General features: G+C 48.2%; 8 protein-coding genes across 8 annotated transcripts; 2 read left to right on the forward strand and 6 right to left on the reverse strand.

The window, feature by feature from the left end:
• Positions 1 to 2,986: 2,986 nt before the first annotated feature.
• On the reverse strand, positions 2,987 to 3,535 carry H6S33_009883 (uncharacterized protein; the record flags this gene model as incomplete). The annotated part of the gene is made up of 1 exon (XM_044841324.1): positions 2,987 to 3,535. One exon carries the CDS (start codon positions 3,533 to 3,535, stop codon positions 2,987 to 2,989), a length of 549 nt encoding a protein of 182 aa, XP_044687437.1.
• Positions 3,536 to 5,706: 2,171 nt separating this feature from the next.
• Positions 5,707 to 6,583, forward strand: H6S33_009884 (uncharacterized protein; the record flags this gene model as incomplete). Its single annotated transcript, XM_044841325.1, has 3 exons — positions 5,707 to 5,721; positions 5,779 to 6,240; positions 6,314 to 6,583. The coding sequence occupies 3 exons, from the start codon at positions 5,707 to 5,709 to the stop codon at positions 6,581 to 6,583; spliced, it is 747 nt and encodes a 248-aa protein (XP_044687438.1).
• A 663-nt stretch (positions 6,584 to 7,246) lies between these two features.
• H6S33_009885 (uncharacterized protein) lies at positions 7,247 to 8,426 on the reverse strand (the record flags this gene model as incomplete). Its single annotated transcript, XM_044841326.1, has 4 exons — positions 7,247 to 7,315; positions 7,661 to 7,974; positions 8,072 to 8,158; positions 8,222 to 8,426. The coding sequence occupies 4 exons, from the start codon at positions 8,424 to 8,426 to the stop codon at positions 7,247 to 7,249; spliced, it is 675 nt and encodes a 224-aa protein (XP_044687439.1).
• A 281-nt stretch (positions 8,427 to 8,707) lies between these two features.
• On the forward strand, positions 8,708 to 10,441 carry H6S33_009886 (uncharacterized protein; the record flags this gene model as incomplete). Its single annotated transcript, XM_044841327.1, has 2 exons — positions 8,708 to 9,589; positions 9,731 to 10,441. The coding sequence occupies 2 exons, from the start codon at positions 8,708 to 8,710 to the stop codon at positions 10,439 to 10,441; spliced, it is 1,593 nt and encodes a 530-aa protein (XP_044687440.1).
• A 1,140-nt stretch (positions 10,442 to 11,581) lies between these two features.
• Positions 11,582 to 13,170, reverse strand: H6S33_009887 (uncharacterized protein; the record flags this gene model as incomplete). Its single annotated transcript, XM_044841328.1, has 7 exons — positions 11,582 to 11,586; positions 11,656 to 11,809; positions 11,891 to 12,061; positions 12,174 to 12,370; positions 12,442 to 12,476; positions 12,562 to 13,032; positions 13,145 to 13,170. The coding sequence occupies 7 exons, from the start codon at positions 13,168 to 13,170 to the stop codon at positions 11,582 to 11,584; spliced, it is 1,059 nt and encodes a 352-aa protein (XP_044687441.1).
• Positions 13,171 to 15,164: 1,994 nt separating this feature from the next.
• On the reverse strand, positions 15,165 to 15,653 carry H6S33_009888 (uncharacterized protein; the record flags this gene model as incomplete). Its single annotated transcript, XM_044841318.1, has 1 exon — positions 15,165 to 15,653. The coding sequence occupies one exon, from the start codon at positions 15,651 to 15,653 to the stop codon at positions 15,165 to 15,167; it is 489 nt and encodes a 162-aa protein (XP_044687442.1).
• Positions 15,654 to 17,359: 1,706 nt separating this feature from the next.
• Positions 17,360 to 18,808, reverse strand: H6S33_009889 (uncharacterized protein; the record flags this gene model as incomplete). The annotated part of the gene is made up of 1 exon (XM_044841319.1): positions 17,360 to 18,808. The coding sequence occupies one exon, from the start codon at positions 18,806 to 18,808 to the stop codon at positions 17,360 to 17,362; it is 1,449 nt and encodes a 482-aa protein (XP_044687443.1).
• Positions 18,809 to 19,063: 255 nt separating this feature from the next.
• On the reverse strand, positions 19,064 to 19,735 carry H6S33_009890 (uncharacterized protein; the record flags this gene model as incomplete). Its single annotated transcript, XM_044841320.1, has 1 exon — positions 19,064 to 19,735. One exon carries the CDS (start codon positions 19,733 to 19,735, stop codon positions 19,064 to 19,066), a length of 672 nt encoding a protein of 223 aa, XP_044687444.1.
• Between the last annotated feature and the right edge of the window lie 890 nt (positions 19,736 to 20,625).

Raw genomic sequence — 20,625 nt, forward strand, 5'->3', positions numbered from 1 at the left:
GGGCGATTAGTGCAGTTACATAACTATAGAGGTAGGGATAGGGATAGGGATATATATCAGGTGCTTGGCGATCTTATCATATCACCGTATATGACCTACATGACACACGGCGGCGGTAGTCGGGTGTTTGTACACGGTCATTGTATATATTCTGGCGCGCTATATATCTGGCGGCGCGGATGGTGGAGGTTCGGTTCTCTGGTGGGATATTGGTGTTGGTGGTGTGGGTTGGGAGAGCTGCGTTGTAGATGTTGTCGGTATATACCGGATGGATAGCTATATATACAGCCAACAAACCCCCCCACACCTCTTGCTCACCCCCCTCATCATCACCAGCACCCTCCCCGCCGCCCCCCTCACCCCCTCCTCCCTCCTCCCTCTGTAACCATGATCTGGGTAGAACCTTTGTGGGTTGTGTTTGACTAGTGACCAGATGTGTTCAATTCTCATCTGGACATGCGAGGATCAGTCTGTAGTCTTTCTTTTCCTCCCCGTACCTGCCGACCCCAGCCCCTGCAGCTTCCCACCCCGATCTTTCCCTGCTCCTTTTGCTGTTTTGCCTGTGGTGGAGAAAGGAATACCGAGGTTTGCAGATGCACATCACCGAATATCTGAACTCTGGACGACCTGGTCCGCCAAGCCTCACCAGATCTCACCCTGACGGAACTCCTTGACCAGGGCCTAACCCTAAGCAGTGACTGGTAAAGGGTACATGACAAAGTCCTTTCCGCCTGTTTGTTTCTTTGGAATGGCTTTTTACTCATTAATGGATTTTACCTTTTCAGCACCACGATTGTACCGGTCTCCCCTCTCATCGAACGATATCCGTCTAACCGAGCCGCTCACGCCAACTTGCCCGATGGGTCTGTATTGCATCCGTTTTTCGGGGTTCTGCTGGTTGGCATCTATTTATTGACTTTTTCTTGTCATTTACTTGGTTTTAGATATATTCAAGTTGATTACTCCTTCGAGCCTTAACGGCGTTGACTTGCAAACAGTCTTCCGCTTGTCCGCCGAGGAGCGTCGGGGGCTTAAGCGTCAGTTGGTCGATATTTGTCCGGATCTTATTGTTGCTCTTCGTGATCCGGCAATCTCCATGCTCAACTCTGTGCTTTGTCGCTACGGCTTGCGTTTTGATTTCAAGCCTGATCGCGACCATCTTCCGTGGCGAATTCAACAGTATTCGGTGCAGCAGTTACACTCCGTCTGGACGGATCGACGCGCCGACCCGCACGAGAGGCTGCGAGCGGTGGTTTACTATGATGTTCATTCCTCGACCTCTGCCCAGAAGTTTGTCATTTATCGCTACTATGAGACGTTGCTCGGATTGCTTGAGCGGTTGGGTGATTGCACCGCTTTGACCTTGAAGGTTGGCTAGCCATAGCTTGCTGGCTAGTGGTGGTTATGTTTTAGGTTAGCCACTGATTGTGTTTGTTTCGTCTTTAGTTATTTCCTCGTGCATCATGTTGAATAGTACCTTTTCCGTTGTTCTTTGAACCAGCAGGAGGTGTGGTATTTCGTCTCGTGTCAAAGTGTACTGTCCTTTTGCAAACACGGCAGTGTATGACTTGTTGTTGTTGTTGGACTCATCCATATCCTGTGTGCTGTAGAGCCAATACGAGGATTTCAAGACTACTGTGTTCTTTCTACGATTTATTTATTGTAACGGGGTTCGGGGGCGCAGCCCCTGAGTAGGAGTGAAGCGGTGCGAACTTCTGCCGACTACTAGTTATTTAGGGTTCTATTCTATTGTTCTGAACCTAATACTACTAACGGTTTAAAAAGCTGATATATGGGAGTGAGGTGGTCCGACGGGAACAGAAACAATCGTAGAACAACAGTACAACCCGTCGTGCGAGTCGGATCAGACGAATCAGTACTTCTGGTTTCTGCGGCGACAGGCAGCAGAAGCATCCGCCAAACACTTGGTAAGGGGTCTGTATGTGTTTCCCGGAGAGAGAAACATGTATTTATTTGCTGGAGGCTAATATTCTCCGCTCAATGAAGCTAGACATCGTGTTGGTCTACGCAGTGCTAAAAATAGATCTACTAATTGAATGCATCCCTAACCCTGTACGGTGCCAAGGCCCACTGGTTTGGAACGAGAACGAGAGAACATGCAAGTGGGCTTCCATTATCATGAGACTGATGGTACTGGATAGAGATACGACAAGTGACAATATGGTAAGAAACAGCTGGACGTCAAGTACATGTGTCCAGAGTTTTGCTACCTGTTATTTTTACTATCAAGACCACAAGTTCGGTTCTCTTTATGCATCAAGTAGTACGCGTTTATTTACAATGTCTTTGTCTTGTTGCTCTCGCTCTTGTTAACCGCGCTGCTCGGACGGACATGGTGTTCAACACTGTGGTAAACTCGGTCGCATCGGTATCATACTCTGAGAGGATGATAAAAAGGTGTTTGGACGGAGCTAAAGACGATCCTGAGGGGGCCGGGGGTGTGAGGATGCAGCGAGAAAACCATGGCGAATAGTGTGAGAGAGGTAAAGACACAAGGTAGCCGTGGGAAGGAAATACCTCCAGAGGTGTTTGTTGAAACATGGTATATATCGTGGCCGGCGCCGTGAGTTTGGACCGTTTGGGTGCTCGGGGTGCTACCTTGGTTCTGTACGCATCTGCATATCTGGGATAAAAACCAGGATACTGATGATATCCCTCCTCTTGTTTTTGAAATATTTGCTTCGTTGTTTCTTTGGTTTGCTAAACCTGTTGATACTGAACGTGCCTTTAATTGTCGCGAGAGTATGCGTGTCTTTTAGACAGCATACACGTGTTCAACATCTTCTTTTGTCTTGCTATATATAAATAGAGGACCTGGTCCCTCTTACATTCGATTATATAGATCAATACAATCACCCATCGTCTTACTTTCTCTTCTCGCTGGACCTAGCCAGCACTTGAACACGCCCAAACAGAAACTATCATGCAATGCGATTTGCTAAGCCAGGCTCTTCTCGATCCGCGCTCATTCAAACGGCCAGTGGCATTTAACCAGCCACCGAGCAAACACATTGATGGTTTCTTGCAGCCACAGGCACGTGGCGGGGTTGCGGCAGGCGTCGCGGAACCAGGAGTCGGAGTTTGAGAGGTCGTGGATCGTGGCGTGCGGGGCGGTCAGGGTGGCGGTGGTTGTGGTGTCGGTGCTGGCGGTGAGGCGGAGGAGGTCATGGAAGGCGAGGGAGGTGTGGGAGCCTTTGGTGAAGCGGCGGGTCTCAGTGAGGTAGGTGTGGTAGGCGGTGTGGCGCTCGGGGGTGCGGGGGCGAGGGGGCAGGGGGTCGTGGTAGTGGAAGTGCGGCCGGTTGGCATTGGTGGTGAGGCGGCCGAGGGTTACGGTGTCCGGGTGGATCATGGAGCAGCGTCTGTGGGATGTGGGCGGTGGGCATGGTGGGAGTGTGGCTGGTTTTGGTGGTGCGGAGTAGAGAACTGGGGGGATATAGGTAGCTGGCTTTGGGGTGTCCTGGTGCCGGTATATTAATACTCTTGTCTTTCCTCGAGCACCGAGGATATTGCTCATGATATTATGTAGGGCGAGCAGTTCACCACACCGCCCGAGGCTGAGCTTTCATGCATCCAGAAACATAAAAAGGAAAGGAAAGAGAAAAGTGCGAACCGCAAAACTGGATCACATTTCCCGCGCCGGAGCTTCACAGGCAGGGCATACTCCAATCGATATCTTGGATCCGCTTGGCCAGACTTTGTGCGTGGGAGGTCGAGAAACACACGGATTGGATCTATGCCAATACTCAATTACAGCGTTCGATCTCTGCCTTTCTATGCATGTTCAGGCTGGTTTTTAACTTTTCCCTCATTTTGTAACGGCACTTGGAGTCAGGCGGAAAGCAACTGTAGCGTTTATGTTTGTAGAAAGGATCGAGATAGCGTACTCTTGTTTCTTGGCGATGTTTAGTGGATAGCAGACAGTACCGTCGTGTTCCCGGGCAGAGTATTGCCGGTCCGCCGGTCCCGATTTTGTGGAGCTCAAAGCCTCGTCGACGGCATGAGATTGAATTCATGGGCTCTGCCTCGCTACGAGTGGTTTTCTGCGTCGATAAAGGTAGGTGGTAGCTGGAGGGGGTTGGTCGTATATATGCATATTCCATAGACCCGCACGGCGTTGATTATATCGACGATCAAAATCAGCCTCGTTGTAAGACTCACAAGACCGGAGAAGGCAGCCTTTGGGAACCTAAAGCTTGTGTCTCAGCGGGTTGTTGATGATGCATCGATCGTGCCAATCATGATCACCGTTATATATGTACTTGTCGGACGCAAGGCTCTATCGGAAGGAGAAGTGCACATTTCTTTTAGGATGGTTATTATCCTCGTGATGGATAGTGAAGGCTCTGATAAGCCGAAGCTAGTATCGCCGCTGTGACGGAGATTTGCCATATGGTAAATTCTCAAATCTCAGTTTTTCTTGAGCTTGGGGGCGCCGGAGAGACACTAGTATTCAGGGTTAGGGTTGGACAGGGTTAGGGTTTGTTGCAATTGGTATTTTGATTTGGGTTTCTGGTGATCTTGATGCGCGGTTTGCTCCGCTTGTAGATATCTAGACGTTCAGCTTGAGCGGTGCGCGTATTGAGCTTGTATCGGAGCTTTGATTCGGGGTGGGCGTTGTGGAGCCGGGGCGCCGTTTTGTGGTGGGGAACAGTCAGTATAACGGTAAAAGGGCGGGGGGGCGTAAAGAAGATGGATTGCGATACCTTGAGAATCATCAGAGCGTATTCGTGTTTTAGGACTTGGGTCTATTGCAGTGAGACGTCGTGTGGTGTGTGGAATGCGCGGTTGAATAGAAGGTGGTCTACTGTGCATCAGGAGATATCACTCGCAAGCAAGGTCTCGGAGGCTTGCTGTTGAGAGCTTTTATGAGGGAGTTGGCGAGGTGGAGAGCGGTTTGCTACATGTACTCATCATTGAGGCTTGACTGCTGCGTAGACATACGAGATGGCCCAAAAAACTCAATGAGTGGTGACCGAAAAGTGCTCTCCCAGCGAGGTTACATGTAGGTGTGTATGGACTTGTTGCATTGGTGGCTGGAACTATCCGATGGAGAAACGACGCTGTGCTGAGAAAAGGGGGTACAGGTATGGTGTAGTTGATTGCTAAAGGGAAGAGCAGAGATGACCTGGTATGGATCACGTGCTATCACTCGGAGAGAAAGCTAGCTTCTCGTCTGGATTTTAGCCCTGTGGATCTTGCATGTATGCAACTTGATTAATAGATTATATGTTCCCATTATCTTCACTGAGTGGGGGGGTGAAAGGAAGATTCGTTGATTACATGTAGTCATTCAACGTCCTCATCCCCGATTCCATGACAAATGGCCGACATAAGAGGAAGAAGGCAGGAGGAAGGATGATATCGTGGCCTATGCCGCGTAGCTGGTCGCTATTTCTTGGCGTGTGTGTGGCATGTTGAGAGGCTCGAGGCACAGCAGAGGAAATGTACATGTACGTACATATATGTGTAGGTGTATACTGTTGCGGGCAGGGATAGGTGGCTGGTCCGGGCAACTCTTCTTATATGGACCTCTCTTCCTCCTCCTCCTCCTCCTCTCCCCGTGTTGTCATTATCCGCATCATTATCATCATCATCATCATCACCGTCGATACCATCGTCAATGTCCTAACCCCACTCATACCACCGTCAATACCATCATCAATGTCCTAACGATAGAGCCACATCATGTGGCAGCTCGATGTATGTATATTTCAGTCAAGTTGTCGATGCGGAACAAGAGGCTAATACATCAAACAGATAACTTCCGCAGCCATCATGACCTTGATGCCAACACTGCTGGATAAATATTGGGCTCGTCAGCGGGGATCGCAACAACAACAGTCACATCATCAGAAGATGTCCCGCCTCGTCGTTGCAGCAGTCCCACCGTCACGCATGAGCATGAATATCAGTCCACCACCCTGCAAATGGGTGGAGGTTGAGATCATTTCTCAAAAGGTCAACGCCAAATACTGCACAAGATGGTGCCCCGATTGCACCCCGCAGTACACCCTGAGAGAGATCATATTCTTTATTGAATGTGACTCAACGATGGTCAGGTACAGCGGGGGGATCTCTTTAAGGGGGATGGACATGGACATACTTGGAACTGTCTATAAAGAAAACGAAGAAGGGGCATCAGCTTTGCTGAAGGTGGTAAGGACTCGAGGGGTAACTCGGCAGAAGGTTCGCCTCCAGATGCTCCATAAGACCGATAACGTAAGTTTATTCTATACTTCCAGGTTTATGTGAAATGTTGACTTCATGGGTATCAGTTTGCTAAGGTTTTTAGTGGATTAACTACGTTCTGTTAGGTGTACTCCTAGCGATCGTAGCAATCCTCGTTAGGGTTGCCAAGGGGCTTCCTCACGATGGGGCTGTAGAAGCTTTCTACCAATTATGGGGCAATCCTTTTGCCGGTGCGTTACAGTCCACTATCGGGAGAGCCGCAGCTGTGAAGTTGCAGAAGGAGGCATTCTTAGCCGTGTGTGGTGTCCTGCGGAGAATATTCTTATCAATATACTCATTAGTGAGCTCGACCTGTATTCTTATTGTATTTTAAATTCATAATATGTCAACAGTTATTAACTACTGTGCACTTGTTTTCAGAGTGCAGTGAAGACCTATATTCGCTTTATCGACTAACTGTAAAGGGTCAAAGTTTAATTATAAGTAACCTATCAACTGAGACTTGAGTCACGGTGGAGCACAGCGTAGCATACCTATAAAAAAGCCAACAAAATAGTCTTTAGGACGCCAACTACGTGACAGACCATATGTTAGTTGAAAGCTCGGGATAGGTAATCCATACTTTGATCTTCTGCATTAATTGATGCATTTCCATGCAAGATCTGGCTGTGGTGGGGCTGCATTTACCCATGTAGCGTGCGTCTATAATGCATTTATGCCGATGGATTTGCTTGCGTGATGTATTTCCAATGATGCTAGATCTATAGATATATAGAGTAGATGACTTTCAGGTTCATCACAGTAGATCAGTTTATGATCACTTCTCCATTAGTTTCTTATGTCCCCATCAGTTCTTTGCACTCCCTGTTAGTTCCTTACGCTTCCCATCAGTTCCCTCTGTCTCCTGTCCTTCTAATATAATTTCCCCGGTAAAACGACGATTTATACTAGTTGCTTCAATCCGCCATCACTATTACTATCCCCATCACTATCCCCACCATTATTACAAGTATCAAGGTGGGTCCGATCCATCGTGCTAATTAGCAGAGGCAAAAGCAGCAGCTGAGGCATCAGCAGAAGCATCGGTAGCGGCGAAGCACTCACACTAATAAAACAATAGTTTTCCCTGGTTGTTCGCAAATCCAAATTCGTCCTATTCGGCAATCGGCCGGAATATACGTCTCGAGAGAATACAGATCATACCTTATCGACACCCCTTTGCATGGTCAGATAATTCGCGCCTCATGAATATTCAAATCAATGGTCTTATGCCTATTTTTGTGCTCTTTGATGTCGAAAACTACTGAAAGTCACGTGTATATATTTGAATATACCTAAAGGGACTTTAGATCGATGGTACCAGCCAAGACGTCGAAGAAAACACCAGAAACAAAATCGGCTTCGGAAATATCTCTGGGACGGGGATTTAACAAGTACCACATAAACAGACATGTTTTGAGCCGATCGGGGCGAACAGTCTAAGCCGGTCATAATCGGTCAGGCGCCCTTCATTATAGGCCTTTTGAATGTATTCCTCAGGTTCCCGGGACTGTTTCCGTAGTTTGCAGGCCAATCTAGCCTTCTCCTCGAGATCAGTCGACTGCGGCGGGCCTTCTATCAACTTCTCATAAACGAGACGATTGTATGCCAAATTCGTGCGGTAGTAAGGTGATCGTGCAGGAACATCCGCCATGTCCACAAGTGGGGTCTCAAAGATGTGGTCCCATAACCACACTAAGGGCTGCTGCCAAAAGGGCCGGCGCACTTTTCAAGTTTGAAATATTAGCACGGTTCAATAGTAATATCAAGAGAAGACCGCCAGGGGAGGCGTCATATCTGTCGGCCCCACCTAGCTACCTACCGTAGACAATCTTATAGGAGTCTGTATGAACTAAAAGACCCCTCCAGTACGGCTCGTCGTCGACATAAATCTTTCCGTTCACCATAACTATCGCGCCGAGGTAGTAAGTATAGAGGTCTTGGGCTAGCTGGTAAGATTACATATACATACTACCAACAATATCCTGCGCGGAGGCATCGTCATGTTGACCGAGAGAAAGGAGAGCACTATCTAGTTGATACTGTTCTGGAGCCTTCAAATAAAGGTACGCGTAATCCTTACGGTCAGTGAAGCGCGGTATTAGTTGGATCCATATATGGTCGATTGGGACGGTCAGCTGACCAGGATCCCGGTCAAGAAGCTGTCTTGGACTCATAATATTTTGTTTCGGACTACAATGAATGATATTGTACGTCTTGGCAGGCAAATCTCGTGTAATAGAAAGAGTATAAGATGTGTCTCATCCAGAAGCGGATATGTAGAGGTATTTATATAATGTTTGGGTAGGCTCAGGTCTACCCAGGCGGTATGACGGGCAAGAGCTTAACGTATATCACTGGGAAGTCGGATATAACTGTGAAGTCGGATGACTAAGACACACCTCAAATTTCTTCGTTTGCAACTTCAAAGTGCTGTATCTCCGCATCCATAGCAGTTATGGGGAAGGTGAAGCAGCGTGCTGGTGCCCTTTCAAGCAAAGAAAGGGAAGATCGAATTCATCGTGCCCTAGTCAAGAAGGCTGAAACACCAAAAATTCCGTGGTCTGTCCTATCTTTGGAGTTCGGCATACCCGCTTCCACGCTCAACGATCGGTTCAATGGCAGAAAGAATCGCCAAGAAGCTCATCAGAACCAGCAAAAGTTGTCACCGGTTATTGAGAAGTCACTTAAGAAATGGATTCAAGATATGGATGATGCGGGTTTTCCTCCTAGGGTGGATCTTTTGCGGGGTATGGCATCAGCTTTAGCGCAGAATATTGCGGAGGAGGACAAGCTTGATCCTACTGCGGCAATTATTGGCCGCAACTGGGTCTCTCGATTCTTAGACCGACACCCTGATTTGGCAGCAAAATATAGTACCCAGCTAGACCGACAGAGACAAAATGCGAGCAATCCTATCACTCTGCGCGATTACTTTAATAAGCTTAGCCGGCTTGTACGTCGCTTAATCTCCTTGGGACTTTGGCCTAGTGACGATATTTACAACTTCGACGAAAAGGGTTTTATTCTTGGATATTCGGCAAAAGCAAAAGTAATTTGTCGTTCAGGCAGACGAAATCCCAATGTTGCACAAGATGGATCTAGAGAATTAATTACTGTCGTGGAAACGGTTTCTGTTGGCGGACTCGCCTTACCACCTTGGGTAATATATAAAGGGAAGGGCCACTACATGGGCTGGCACCAAGAGACGAACGAGGCGAATGCTGTATTTGCATATAGTGACAACGGCTGGACTGACAATAATATGGGACTGAGATGGCTACGAGAGCATTTTGATGTGTATTCTTCGAAAATCAGTGGGACACGACCTCGACTACTGGTTATGGATGGTCATGGATCACACTTAACATATGAATTTTGTTCATATGCACTATCTCATAATATTTATTTAATCAGTCTTCCCGCACACTCCACACACCTCCTACAGCCACTAGATGTCGGATTATTTGGTCCCCTCCAGCACTACTACGGAAAAGCGGCGGACAATCACATAAGAGAAACCCGGACAGGCATCACAAAGGGAACATTTTGGTCTTTTTTCACAGAGGCGAGAGCCAAAGCCTTTACCAAGCAGACAATAAAAGCCTCTTTCCAGGCCACTGGCATCTTTCCGCTGAACCCGGATAAGGTGTTGACCAAAGTGAAACCCAATCAGCTTACCGCTATACCTGTTGGCTCAACTATTCTACTTCAGAAGCAACTCTCAACTCCAAAAAACCGCCGAGAGTTGCGCCAGCAGACACATTTTGCTCTTCACCCAGAAGCGCACCTAAAGGTTGGACTAGCAGAGTCAAAACCAATTCTCAATCAGACCGATTATTCAGCGATCATTCTTCGCCTTTCGCACTTAGCTGAGGAGTCACTCACACAAGCGGACATAGCCAAAATTCAACTCCGGGATCTCAGGGTCAAATATGAAGGTAAAAGAGCTGTTAGAGCAGATAGGCGGGTCTTATCCAAAGCTCAAGTCATTACTGGAGCGGAAATCATAAGGCTCAAGAACGCTTTAGAAAAGAAGGAAGCCGCAAAGGAACTCAAAAAAGAAAGGTCCTCTAATGCCTTGAAAGATAAATTATTAGCCGAGAAGGAAGAGGAGGCGAGAGATAGTGCAAAGCAGAGGAGTGCGCCAACCAGGAGACAGCCTGCAAGACCTAAAAAGAACATGTTCTAAATATTTTTGATCAACGGGTTCAACAGAGAATCCTGTACCTAGGTAAGACCTTACTCTGTCCGCAATTATCTATTCTAGTATCTCAAATCAAACTCCCTACTAGGCTCCTATTCTTATTATTATCTATATTTATCATTTCTCGTACTTCAACTGGTTTTTGGTTTGGACCCGCTGGTTAAAGGGAGAGATTTGGACATTGTCATACTGTCGGGGTAGAAGAATTGGAAAAGATGACTTACCTATTGTATTAACAACTTCTTTTGACTGCTATATTGCTTAATCTCAGTTCTTCATTCACTCGTACTCTGTAACTATTTGGAACGGCCATGAGCAAGGAGATAAAGTGAGACAACATGAGTAATCTGAGACATCCGACTTCAGGGTTATATCCGACTTCGCCGTGATGTACGTTAAGTACGGTTTCCATATAGAGAGCTTGAATTTTGTTATATTGATACGACATGATGACGATGATAGTAGGAAAAGAGAAGAATTAAAGGCATAAAGGGATGTGCAGAGAGGGATCGAAGCTAGCTGTTAGTCACCTCTGCGATTTTGTGATGTGCTCTTGATTTATATTCCACGCGGTTTAGTAGGGTTTTTCGCATTACTCATAGGTCATGTAATTTGAGTTGGAACTTGACCGCGCGAGTGCAACCTGTTCTCCTATCACTGGATTGCATTTTATCCATCTATCTGTGCCAGGAAATCTATCCGGCCCGACATGAAGGGAAAAATCAATATCCTCACTGACCAAAAATAATTTTTAACACCGTGCTAGATGAGTGTTTTCTTTATTTTATTTTGTTCCTGAATTCTATTTCAAAATTCCCCCTCGTTGAACGGCAACTCCCTATTATATAAGGTTGTCTGTCACCTTTCCCGCCAACAACCTCACTTCTCCGGGTATGATATCAAATTGACAGTTTGGAAGTCCAAATTAACGGAAAACCACGTTCCGTGGATCAAAGCGAGAAACTATATCCCCAGATTTCAGACGCATATACTATGTTCTAAAACTGCTATAATCGAAATATGGCATATTTGGTTGCCACCTCTCGATATTCAAACACAACATCTACCGAATGAGAACTCGTGAAGAGGAATAGCAGTCCGTCAAGGCAGTATTCTCTGATGCCATCAAACTATCCCCAACCATCAGAACAAGCTGACCAGAACTGCCTGTGACCCCCGAACTCCCACGGTCAACATACCATCCTGCAACTCCATACTCTCCTCCGTCCTATTCCTCACCACCGGCCTTCCTTCCGCCAACACATAATCGTATACCACCCCACCTACACTCACCCCCTCCGTTGCATCGCTCTCCCCCGCATCTAATCTCTCGACCTTCGCGATCCTGTACCCCTGCGGCCCATGGAAGTTATACACCCTACTCGGCCGCTCATACACTGCCACCGCTTTTTACTCCTCCAAATTAATAATCACCAGCCTTGCGAGGATAGAATTATCGTAGACGGCGTACACCGCCTCTGTATCGCTTTTGCGCGGGATACTGAGCGGCTGGGTTTTATGTTCGCGACCGAGTGCTTTGGCGACCATAATATTTGCGTAGTAAGGCGGGCGAGTGGTGGGCGGGATGCCGCGGCTGGCAATGGGCTGCCAGGAAGCGTAGCGGTAGTTAAGGCCTTGGTGGTGGTGGATGCGTTTTATATTTTATGCTTGAAGGATTAGAGAGAAGGGCGAGACAGGAGTGGAGGGGAAGGCACACCTGCGAGGCGCACCACAGGTCGTAGTCAAGTAGCCAGAGGGCAGAGCCAAAGACGTTTGTCAGACCGTTGGAGCCTTGGCCGGAGATGCTGTTGGACTCGCCGAGGATGAAGGGCAGATCTAGGTTTGAGAGGGCCTGTGAGAGGTTAACGTGTTTGGAGATGCTATACACGATAGAGCTATGGTTCATGAGTGTTCCTATAGGGTGTGTTATTCTCATGCTAACTCACTCGTTTCCATATAATATGTTGGAAATTGTAGTAACTCACCTCGAAGCGTGCTCGGCGACTGTGAATTCATATAGCTAAAATAAGACCAGCTTCATCAGCATTCTATCTAAACTCAATTCTTCCTACTTATGCATCGACAACTCCCTAATCCTCCCCTACCCATTTATTCCAATCTCAAACGCCTCCGCCGGCTCGAACCCTGGCGTGGCATAACGATCCCACGCAAACGAAGGTTCCACAAATCCCGTTCCCACGTCTGGACACGATTTCTGCAACTGCTCCACTATTGCCGCCGTTTTCTCCCTCCACTCGCCTACATAAGCGGTCAAGGTCCAGTTCATGGGTCGATACCGTCCGGGGGCAAGATCATTCTCGTTCCCTAGCTCCCACAAGTGCAGGTTGGGACCTATCGCACGGCACGCGAGGTCGGCTTGGTGCAATAGGCTTGTGAGAGCGGAGGTGCCGTTTTTGCCTTGGTTGAAGCCGTGAATGTAGCGTGTGTTGGGAAAGATCTGGAAGGACTCGAAAAAGGTGGGGCTGATGGTGACGGTAGTGGATTGGTCAGAGGTGGCGGTGGGGAAGGTATTATTGATGGCGAGTGGGAGGAGGGGGTCGTAGAGGGCGCGGTCTCTGTGATTTAGACTTTGGGTTAGCTATTGCTGAGATTTTCAGCTTTCCTATTGGCTGCTACTGGTCGCCCATCTGCTGAGTGCTGTTTAGGATATATAGGAGGGGACCAAACTGAGTACCGCCCCCAACCCTAACCATGGGCAAAACACCTGTCAGCTCACCCAAATTCGATAAAAGATTTACCGAGAATATATTCGGGTGCGATTAATTCCCTTAAAAGCACTCCATCAGCAATTGCCTCCATATATAGTTATCAAGAAAAGACGGGACCAAACCTGCATAGTGTGGAAAAAAGGCGTATTCCATAGAGATCGAGCCAAAGTCTTTCGGGACTGGGCTGCTCGCACCAGCGGGGACATGTCTGGCGAGAGGAATGATACTGGAGGAGTTTGTTGAGGATGCTGCCGGTGCAGCGGAGGAGGTGGAGGCCGTGAAGAGGAGGAGAAGGAGCTGTAACATTGTAGCTGTGATGGATTAAAATGGCCACGCTCATCGCGATGCTGAAAAGTTGTCCTTTATTTCCTATTTCCTACTTTTCATCATCTCTCTTAGCTATAGGACATCCAAGACACGCAAAGTGTCTATATTATCATTTCCCACCGCCCCACGCAATCGAAGTAACATCTCCTGCACATCTCCTCTCCAATCAGAACACATCCTGATCACCTTAAATGAGCTGCTCCCACTATGAAGGAACCCAGGCCAACCACCGGATGCCGCCGGAAGCTAAGAAGTACCACCCCACCGGAGGTCCCCCGGACATTCCCCGCTGCCATCGCGCGTGGGGGTTTTGCGGGGGATGCGCATCGATACCGAGTTTGAGTGCAATGCCCATGATGCATGATGCATGTTTCGCGGTTTGATGTGAAGTGGTGGTGTCCGGTAATTACGTCAACTACACTTCGGCTACGCCGGAGGCGGTAGTTGAGAGCTTCGAGGCAATCTATGTATCCGTTTAGAGCGCCAGGATGGTCCTCTCGGGTTAGTAAGGATAGTAGGGGACTATCATCGGGTTAAGAGGAGAGTAGGTACCGTACGGTAGGAGAGGGAGGTGCTTGAATGGTAAAGTAACAACAAGGATACTCGTAATCATGGAATATCACTCGCACTAGCAATTCATGTCTCACCGATCATTGATGCCGTATCCAGACCTCTCAGCAGTACCTTTCCCAGCATCCCAAATAACAGCCGAATATACACGATACAGGAATTGTTTAGTTCAGGAATATAAATGAATCTGAGGCCACTTGACCAACACCCCCTATGCCTTCTACCTACTGGTGCTTATGTCTTTCGGTATTTATTCTGTGATTCTTCCCCAAGAATCATGAATTCGTGGAGTCGTTCCGAACAGAGTCGGTAAATAGCTCGGGCTGACATGGCAACATGGTCTTCAAACTCGTGAATAACTCATTATCCGACATTTGAGGTATGTTTGCCTCCATTCTTCATATTCGCTAGACTATGTACATGAACGTTTTTGACCAGCACAGGAAGGAATTAACCCTCTGAGCACTATTCGAAAAATAATCACCCATGTTAAGGCATGTCACTCCAGCTTAAACCCCCTCAAACCCCACTCCTCCTACAAATGAGGCCCAAAGTTCAGCCAGCGGACCGTGCTACACGTCCCTTTCTCCATACTTCTCACATGAAAAACGCTTCAAAAAAGATAAATAGTCCCGATAAGTAATATAAGATACCTCTCAATATATAACTCCCTACAGCAGATGACCTCGACTTCCCTAAGCGGATAAATGTATTGAAGAACCTAGGAATTGCCCAGGACCACAAATTGAAAAGACCCGCCCCGATTACGAGAGATCAATTGGTACCAATGGTAATGAGATAGGAAATCCTCCACAGAAGTCGTTCCAGGTCGGTAGGGAAATAGCTGTTCCACAGAATGGCATGGATACCGCCGTAGATGCAGGGATAAAATATCGAGACAAGAGAGTGATCCTCTCCCATAGATATATACCTTGGCATATGCAGAGATCGAGTAATTGAGACGAATAGGGGATATTATTTCATGTCTTCCATGGTAATATTGATGAAGGGTGGTGGAGACGAGGATCTAGGAGTCCTCTGAGAGAGTGTTTTGTAACTCGTTCGCGGCGAGAATAAAGATGTCAATGTCGGACTTGGTAAGCTCGGTACGTGTCCGCCCTGGTCACGCTAAAAGAAGATACTGATTCCCGATGAATAAGTGTAAGGCCCAGCTGTATTTTTAGGACATCGACATCAATTGTGGGACTTGGTGGCGGAGGGGATATAACACCGCTCCGATACACAAGTAAATCGGCATACCCAAGCGAATCCGACCCGAGGTTAATGAACTGAACATTTATTAGCTCTGACCCCTGGACAATGCGTGAATCTCGAAGGTCACCCCCGCAGTGAGTTATGACATGAAGTAGCGCACAAGTCTCTATACGAATAAATCTTTTCGAAAGTGTGATTGCCAGCTTCATAACGTCATGGGGCTTGTGCCACCAGGCGACGTACAGCGCGAGCGCAGTAATCCCATATACGATAGTGTTGACCTCGAGTATGGAAACAAGGATTCCAGCAATGGTGGACAAAGACAGTCCAACACCATCCACAGGACCTGCGAGCATATTAGGAGCTTTGCTAGTGTATCCGTCTTCTGTTTGTCTTGCATTTTAGCATTGATCATTGTGAGATGTGCAGGCATAATAACCTGGTAGCGGAGATGTAAAATGATCGAACCTCCCCAACGAGCCAAAGCTTGAGTCGAAGGCTTGTCGGAGAATAAGGACAGTCTTTAGCCACCCATCACGGCAAATACACTACATGTATATCTATGATACCGCGTGAATATATAGACACAAATACCGTACAGATTAATTAATAACTACGGTCTTAAATACTGCACCAAGGGCGTATTTCTCTACCGGAGGAGAACATGTCGATCATGATTTCTCACTCGGTTATCCAACACGGTGAAATCTGTAGCTTGATTTCATTAGAAATTAATCCGTAGCTACTTGTTATTACTTGGCGAGGTGTTAGCGCATGGAACTTATCATCTAACAAGCTTCAGGCTTTTATTAGTATTTGCTTACCACAAGATATCGATCTGATCACGTCGAAACTTCACTGAGAAGGCTGGCGGCCGGACACAACGCCGAACGCGGGCCTCCGAGACTGAGAGTTTTCTGCCAGGAGCATTACAATATATTGATCTCTGATCAAGCATGTGACATGAGCTCCTGAAACTATTGTAAGTTGCTTCTGTGTGTGTGTGTGTGTGAAGTCATTTCATTTCTAGTTTCTAGGTATAAAATGGTCGCATGCAGTATAAACTATGGCGTAAAGAAACCTTTCCCCGAACTATCCCAAACCCGTCCCCTAAAAGAAAATCCAAAATTTAAAGACAAAAGAAATATACATAAGAAAGTAATCGCAGAACAAAGGAAATATTTGGGCCGAGCCCTTGTGCCTAATATAGGTCTTTTCTAGGAAGCATAGATCGCGGGTATTGGTCCCGTTGGTGTGAGGGGTGAGGATATAGTGGATGTCGATGTAAGGGTCGATATAGTTGTGGAGCCTGTAGCGAGAGGTGATGGGAGGGCGCTTCTGGGATATCCCATTCTTGTGGAAACTATGAAGGCGCCTAGTGCTGTGGTAAGGGTCTGGTCGTTCCAGATATCGTTCAGCGATGTGATGGTTCGTAGTGGACCATGTCTATTTGGGGCGAGTTTGGGGCAGTGGAGGATGACATACTCTGGTGTTTCTTCCGCTGCATTACATCGTTCACATATAGAGGGGGTGTGGGCAGTCATCCAGGTCTTTTGGGCTCGGAGATAGCTCTTCCCTGATCTGAATTGATGGATTCGTGTTGCAACGAATTTGTGGAAGTCATTGAAGGGAAGCGGGGTGGTGGAAAGGGGGTGGGCGTAGTATTCTGGGGGTGCGTAGTGCAGTTGCCAGTTGACGAGTAGTTGGGTTTTGCATAGCGATTCATTTGTTTCGGGGCAACGCCTTCTCTTATCAAGGGGAGAAGGAGGGATCCGAGGAATTCGATGGGTAGGTGTGCGACGCCTTTAAGTGTGGTTGAGTTCCATTTCTTGGGGGGGTTGGGGAGCCCTTTGAGGAGTTGGGTATGTGAGAATGTTCTATGATTGGAGATCGTTGGGAAGGAGGGGCTCGTCCTACCGGTTACAGGGTTGCCGAGGGGGGATGCTTGTAGGATTCGAATGGCGTATTTGCATTTGAGGTAGTGTAGGTAGAGGTCCAGGGGGGGCATGTTCGCCTCCGCCCATAGCACTTTGCGGTTGGTTGCCCTGAAGCACCCTGTGGCTCACCGGAGTACGGAGTTCCAGAAGGTCGTCATTGGTTTGAGGGCTGAGGTTGGGGTGAGGACGTTTGCGCCATAGGTAAGCATGGGTCTTATCGCTAGGGTGGCGGCCTTTTGGCAGTTATGGGAGGAGACGCCTTTGCCTGCGGATGAGAAGCGTTGGATAAGGCCGAAGGCCGACCTTGCTGAGGCTAGTCTTCTTAGGAAGTAGATGTTGGGGTTAAAGGAGGGGGAGAGCCAGAAGCCCACCCATCTGACTTGGTGCCCGGGTTGGAATTCTTGTCCGTCTAGGAGGATTGGGGTGTGGCATGTCGGGGATTTGTCTCTTGGTGTTCGCCAGTGCATTAGTTCTCTTTGTGCTACCGAGAAGGAAACATTTTGAGGCGTGACCAGGGCTGTTAGCTTTTGGTAGTGATTCTGAAGGATGGTAATGTTTTGCTGGTATGATGTTGAGCCGACTGTGATGGAGAAGTCGTCCACGCATGAGAGGGTGAGACCGGGTGATGGGTCGTAGTTGTAGAGGAAATTGACATAGATGACGAAGAGAAGGGGGGAGATGGGAGAACCTTGGGGGACCCCTACTTGAACTGTAGTGGGGATCTTCGGGGAGCCTTTAAATAGGAGGGTGATGTGCCTATCGGAGAGGAAGGATAGGGTCCAGTTGATTATGTATGGGGGGACAGATTTGGCGGCGAGGAGGCGGGCGAGGGTTTGTTTAAGAACATGGTCGAAACTCCCTATGATATCAAGGAAGAGGGTGGAGACTTTCAGCTTGGCTAGCTGCATTGCTTTCGTCTCATGTATTAGCGTAGTAACGGCGTCGGCTGTAGAGAGGCCGGCGATAGAACCGCATTGGTGGGGGTGGATAAGGCCTGTGGTGGTTGCGATCTTTGCAAGGCGGAGTGTGACGATCTTTTCCAGAATTTTGGAGAAGGTTTGTAGGAGGACGATGATTCTGTATGCCGTGGGGGAGGAGTAGTCGGTCTTTCCTGGCTTTGCAAGTATAACGCCGTTGGCTCTTTTGAGGGAGAGGGGGTGGTATCCGTGCGCGAGGAGTGGGTTGAGGAGGGAGGTTATGATGAGGGGGTTTGCCTTATGGATTCTCTTCCAGACACTGTATGGGATTGTATCTGGGCCTGGTGCTGAGAGATTGGAGGTTGTTTTCAAGACGTTTTGGACTTTCTCAGGGGTTATGGGTGTCACGTCTTGGTAGTTGATGGGGGGTGGTGATGGTGCTTCCGTTCTAGGTGGGTAGAAGGCGTTGATTAGGTTCTTATTGAGGAGGGTGGGTGTGGGTGAGTTTGGAAGTGAGGGGACATGGTCTTCCATCTTTGATGCCATTTTCTTCAGTCTCCAGAGGTCCTGGGAGCTGGCATTGGAAACAAATGAGTTCCAGTGCTCTTGCTTTGCTTGTTTTATTGCATTGAAGTAGGCGTTTTTGGCGGCTTTCATTTCGAAAGGGGGCGCTCTGCCTTTCCTGTATGCTCTGTGTACTGTGTGGAAGATGGTTCGAAGTTGGGTGAGGTTGCCTGTCCACCACGGTTTTGACTACTGAGAGATCGTTTTCATTGGCGTGTGTGATTTTATAAGGTCTGTGACAGCAGTGAGAGATTTTTCAAACCAGTCGTCTACCATGGCGGGCATGGGGCATGGAGGGATTGTGGTTTGATTGAGTTCGTCGATGAGGGGGGGCCAGTTTGTTCGCTTTCAATTGGGGGTTTGATACGGGGTGAAGTCTGCTGACGGGAGTGACATTGAGATGGCGATGATTCGATGATCGGATCCTGACGTGTTTGATAGGGGGGTCCACTTCCTGACTAGAGCGTTGGCCTGGGGGTTGGCGAAGGTGAGGTCTATCACGCTATACCTTTTACTGGGGTCAGGGGATACTCTGATGTGAATGCCTGGGGTGTTTAGGAGTATGAACCCAAAGCGGGTTGCTGTATCAAAGTAGGGCTGTGAGAGGCGGAGTTCTCGTTGAGAGAGGGAGCGGAGAGGGTCGGCGGAGGGGGAGTGAATATTAAAGTCTCCTAAGATTAGGCATGGGTTATCGGATGCACTAAAGATATTTGGGGGGCTTAGCGACCGGGTGGAGCTGTCCAGCTGTCTATTATATAGGCTGGTTATCGTAACGGTTAAGTGGGTGTTTGTGCTTGTTTTGCAGAAGAGATTGACGGAGCCGATATCTCCTCTGTGGGATGGAAGGGTAGTGAAGGAATTCTTGTCGAGGATGTTGGTATTAAGGTAGATGCATGAGGATATTTTATCCTTCTCTCTGACGGGCGAGGGGCAAAGCAGTGTGAAGAACGGTACTGAGGGGGGTTTCCAATTATGGAGGGGGGGTTCTTGAATTGTGACTATATGGGCTTGGTGGGTCATTGGGATCGAAAAGAGTGTGAGGAGCACTTGATTGCTGTTTGCGCAATTGTGCTGTATGATGCGGAGGAATGATGGGTCTTTTGTTGTGTCCGTCATATTCTATGACTGGGGTGTTGGGGGGGTGGGTGTGGCGGGTGTGGGGACTGTATTTGCATTGGGGTTACTGGGGGCGGCGACGTCTTCTGGTGTGATGTCCATAGCCGTAGATGATTCCGCAGGGGGGGGAGGCGGTGTAGTCTTGTTGAGGTCTCTACCGGACCTATTCCTGTTGATAATGGCTATGTATATGGGGCATGACTTAGAGTCGGCGGTGTGGTTGCCACCGCAGTTTGCGCATTTTGCTGGCGAGACTGCACAGCATGAGGGATTTGGTTTTAGGAACCCGGGGCAGGTGTAGATTACACAACGATGGCCTCGCCGGTCATGGTCTTTGGTGCAGATTGGGCAAGTCACGAAGAGTTCTCGACACCCTTTAAGGGAGTGGCCGAATTTCGAACATCTCGTGCATTGCGTTGTGGGTGAGGCCGACCACATGGGTACGCAGTGGGGAGGTCTTGAGTATAGGCGGATTGAGTCGCCAATTGAGGCGGCGTCAGTGGAGGAGACTGTGACTACAATGGTGGATATGGCTTTCGTGTTTCGGTAGGCGTCGTCCTTGTTCAGAAAGCGTGTGGCGATGGGGGTGATTCCGGAGGCTAGACTGAAGACTTCTGGGAAGGTATTGTCCAGAGTTTCTTTGTCTGGGATTGCGAAGAGTGGTATGCTATGTATGGCGATATCGACATCTGTCGGGGCTGGGTGGAAGGTGGAGTATGGATTTTCTGGGGTGCCTATTTGTTGTTCACAACAGCAGTCATGGCTTCAAACCAGTGGGTGTATGTTGAGGATGG

The sequence above is a fragment of the Morchella sextelata genome (assembly GCF_020137385.1).
Source record: "Morchella sextelata strain SCLS chromosome Unknown scls_36, whole genome shotgun sequence".
NCBI classification, from domain to species: Eukaryota; Fungi; Ascomycota; class Pezizomycetes; order Pezizales; family Morchellaceae; genus Morchella; species Morchella sextelata.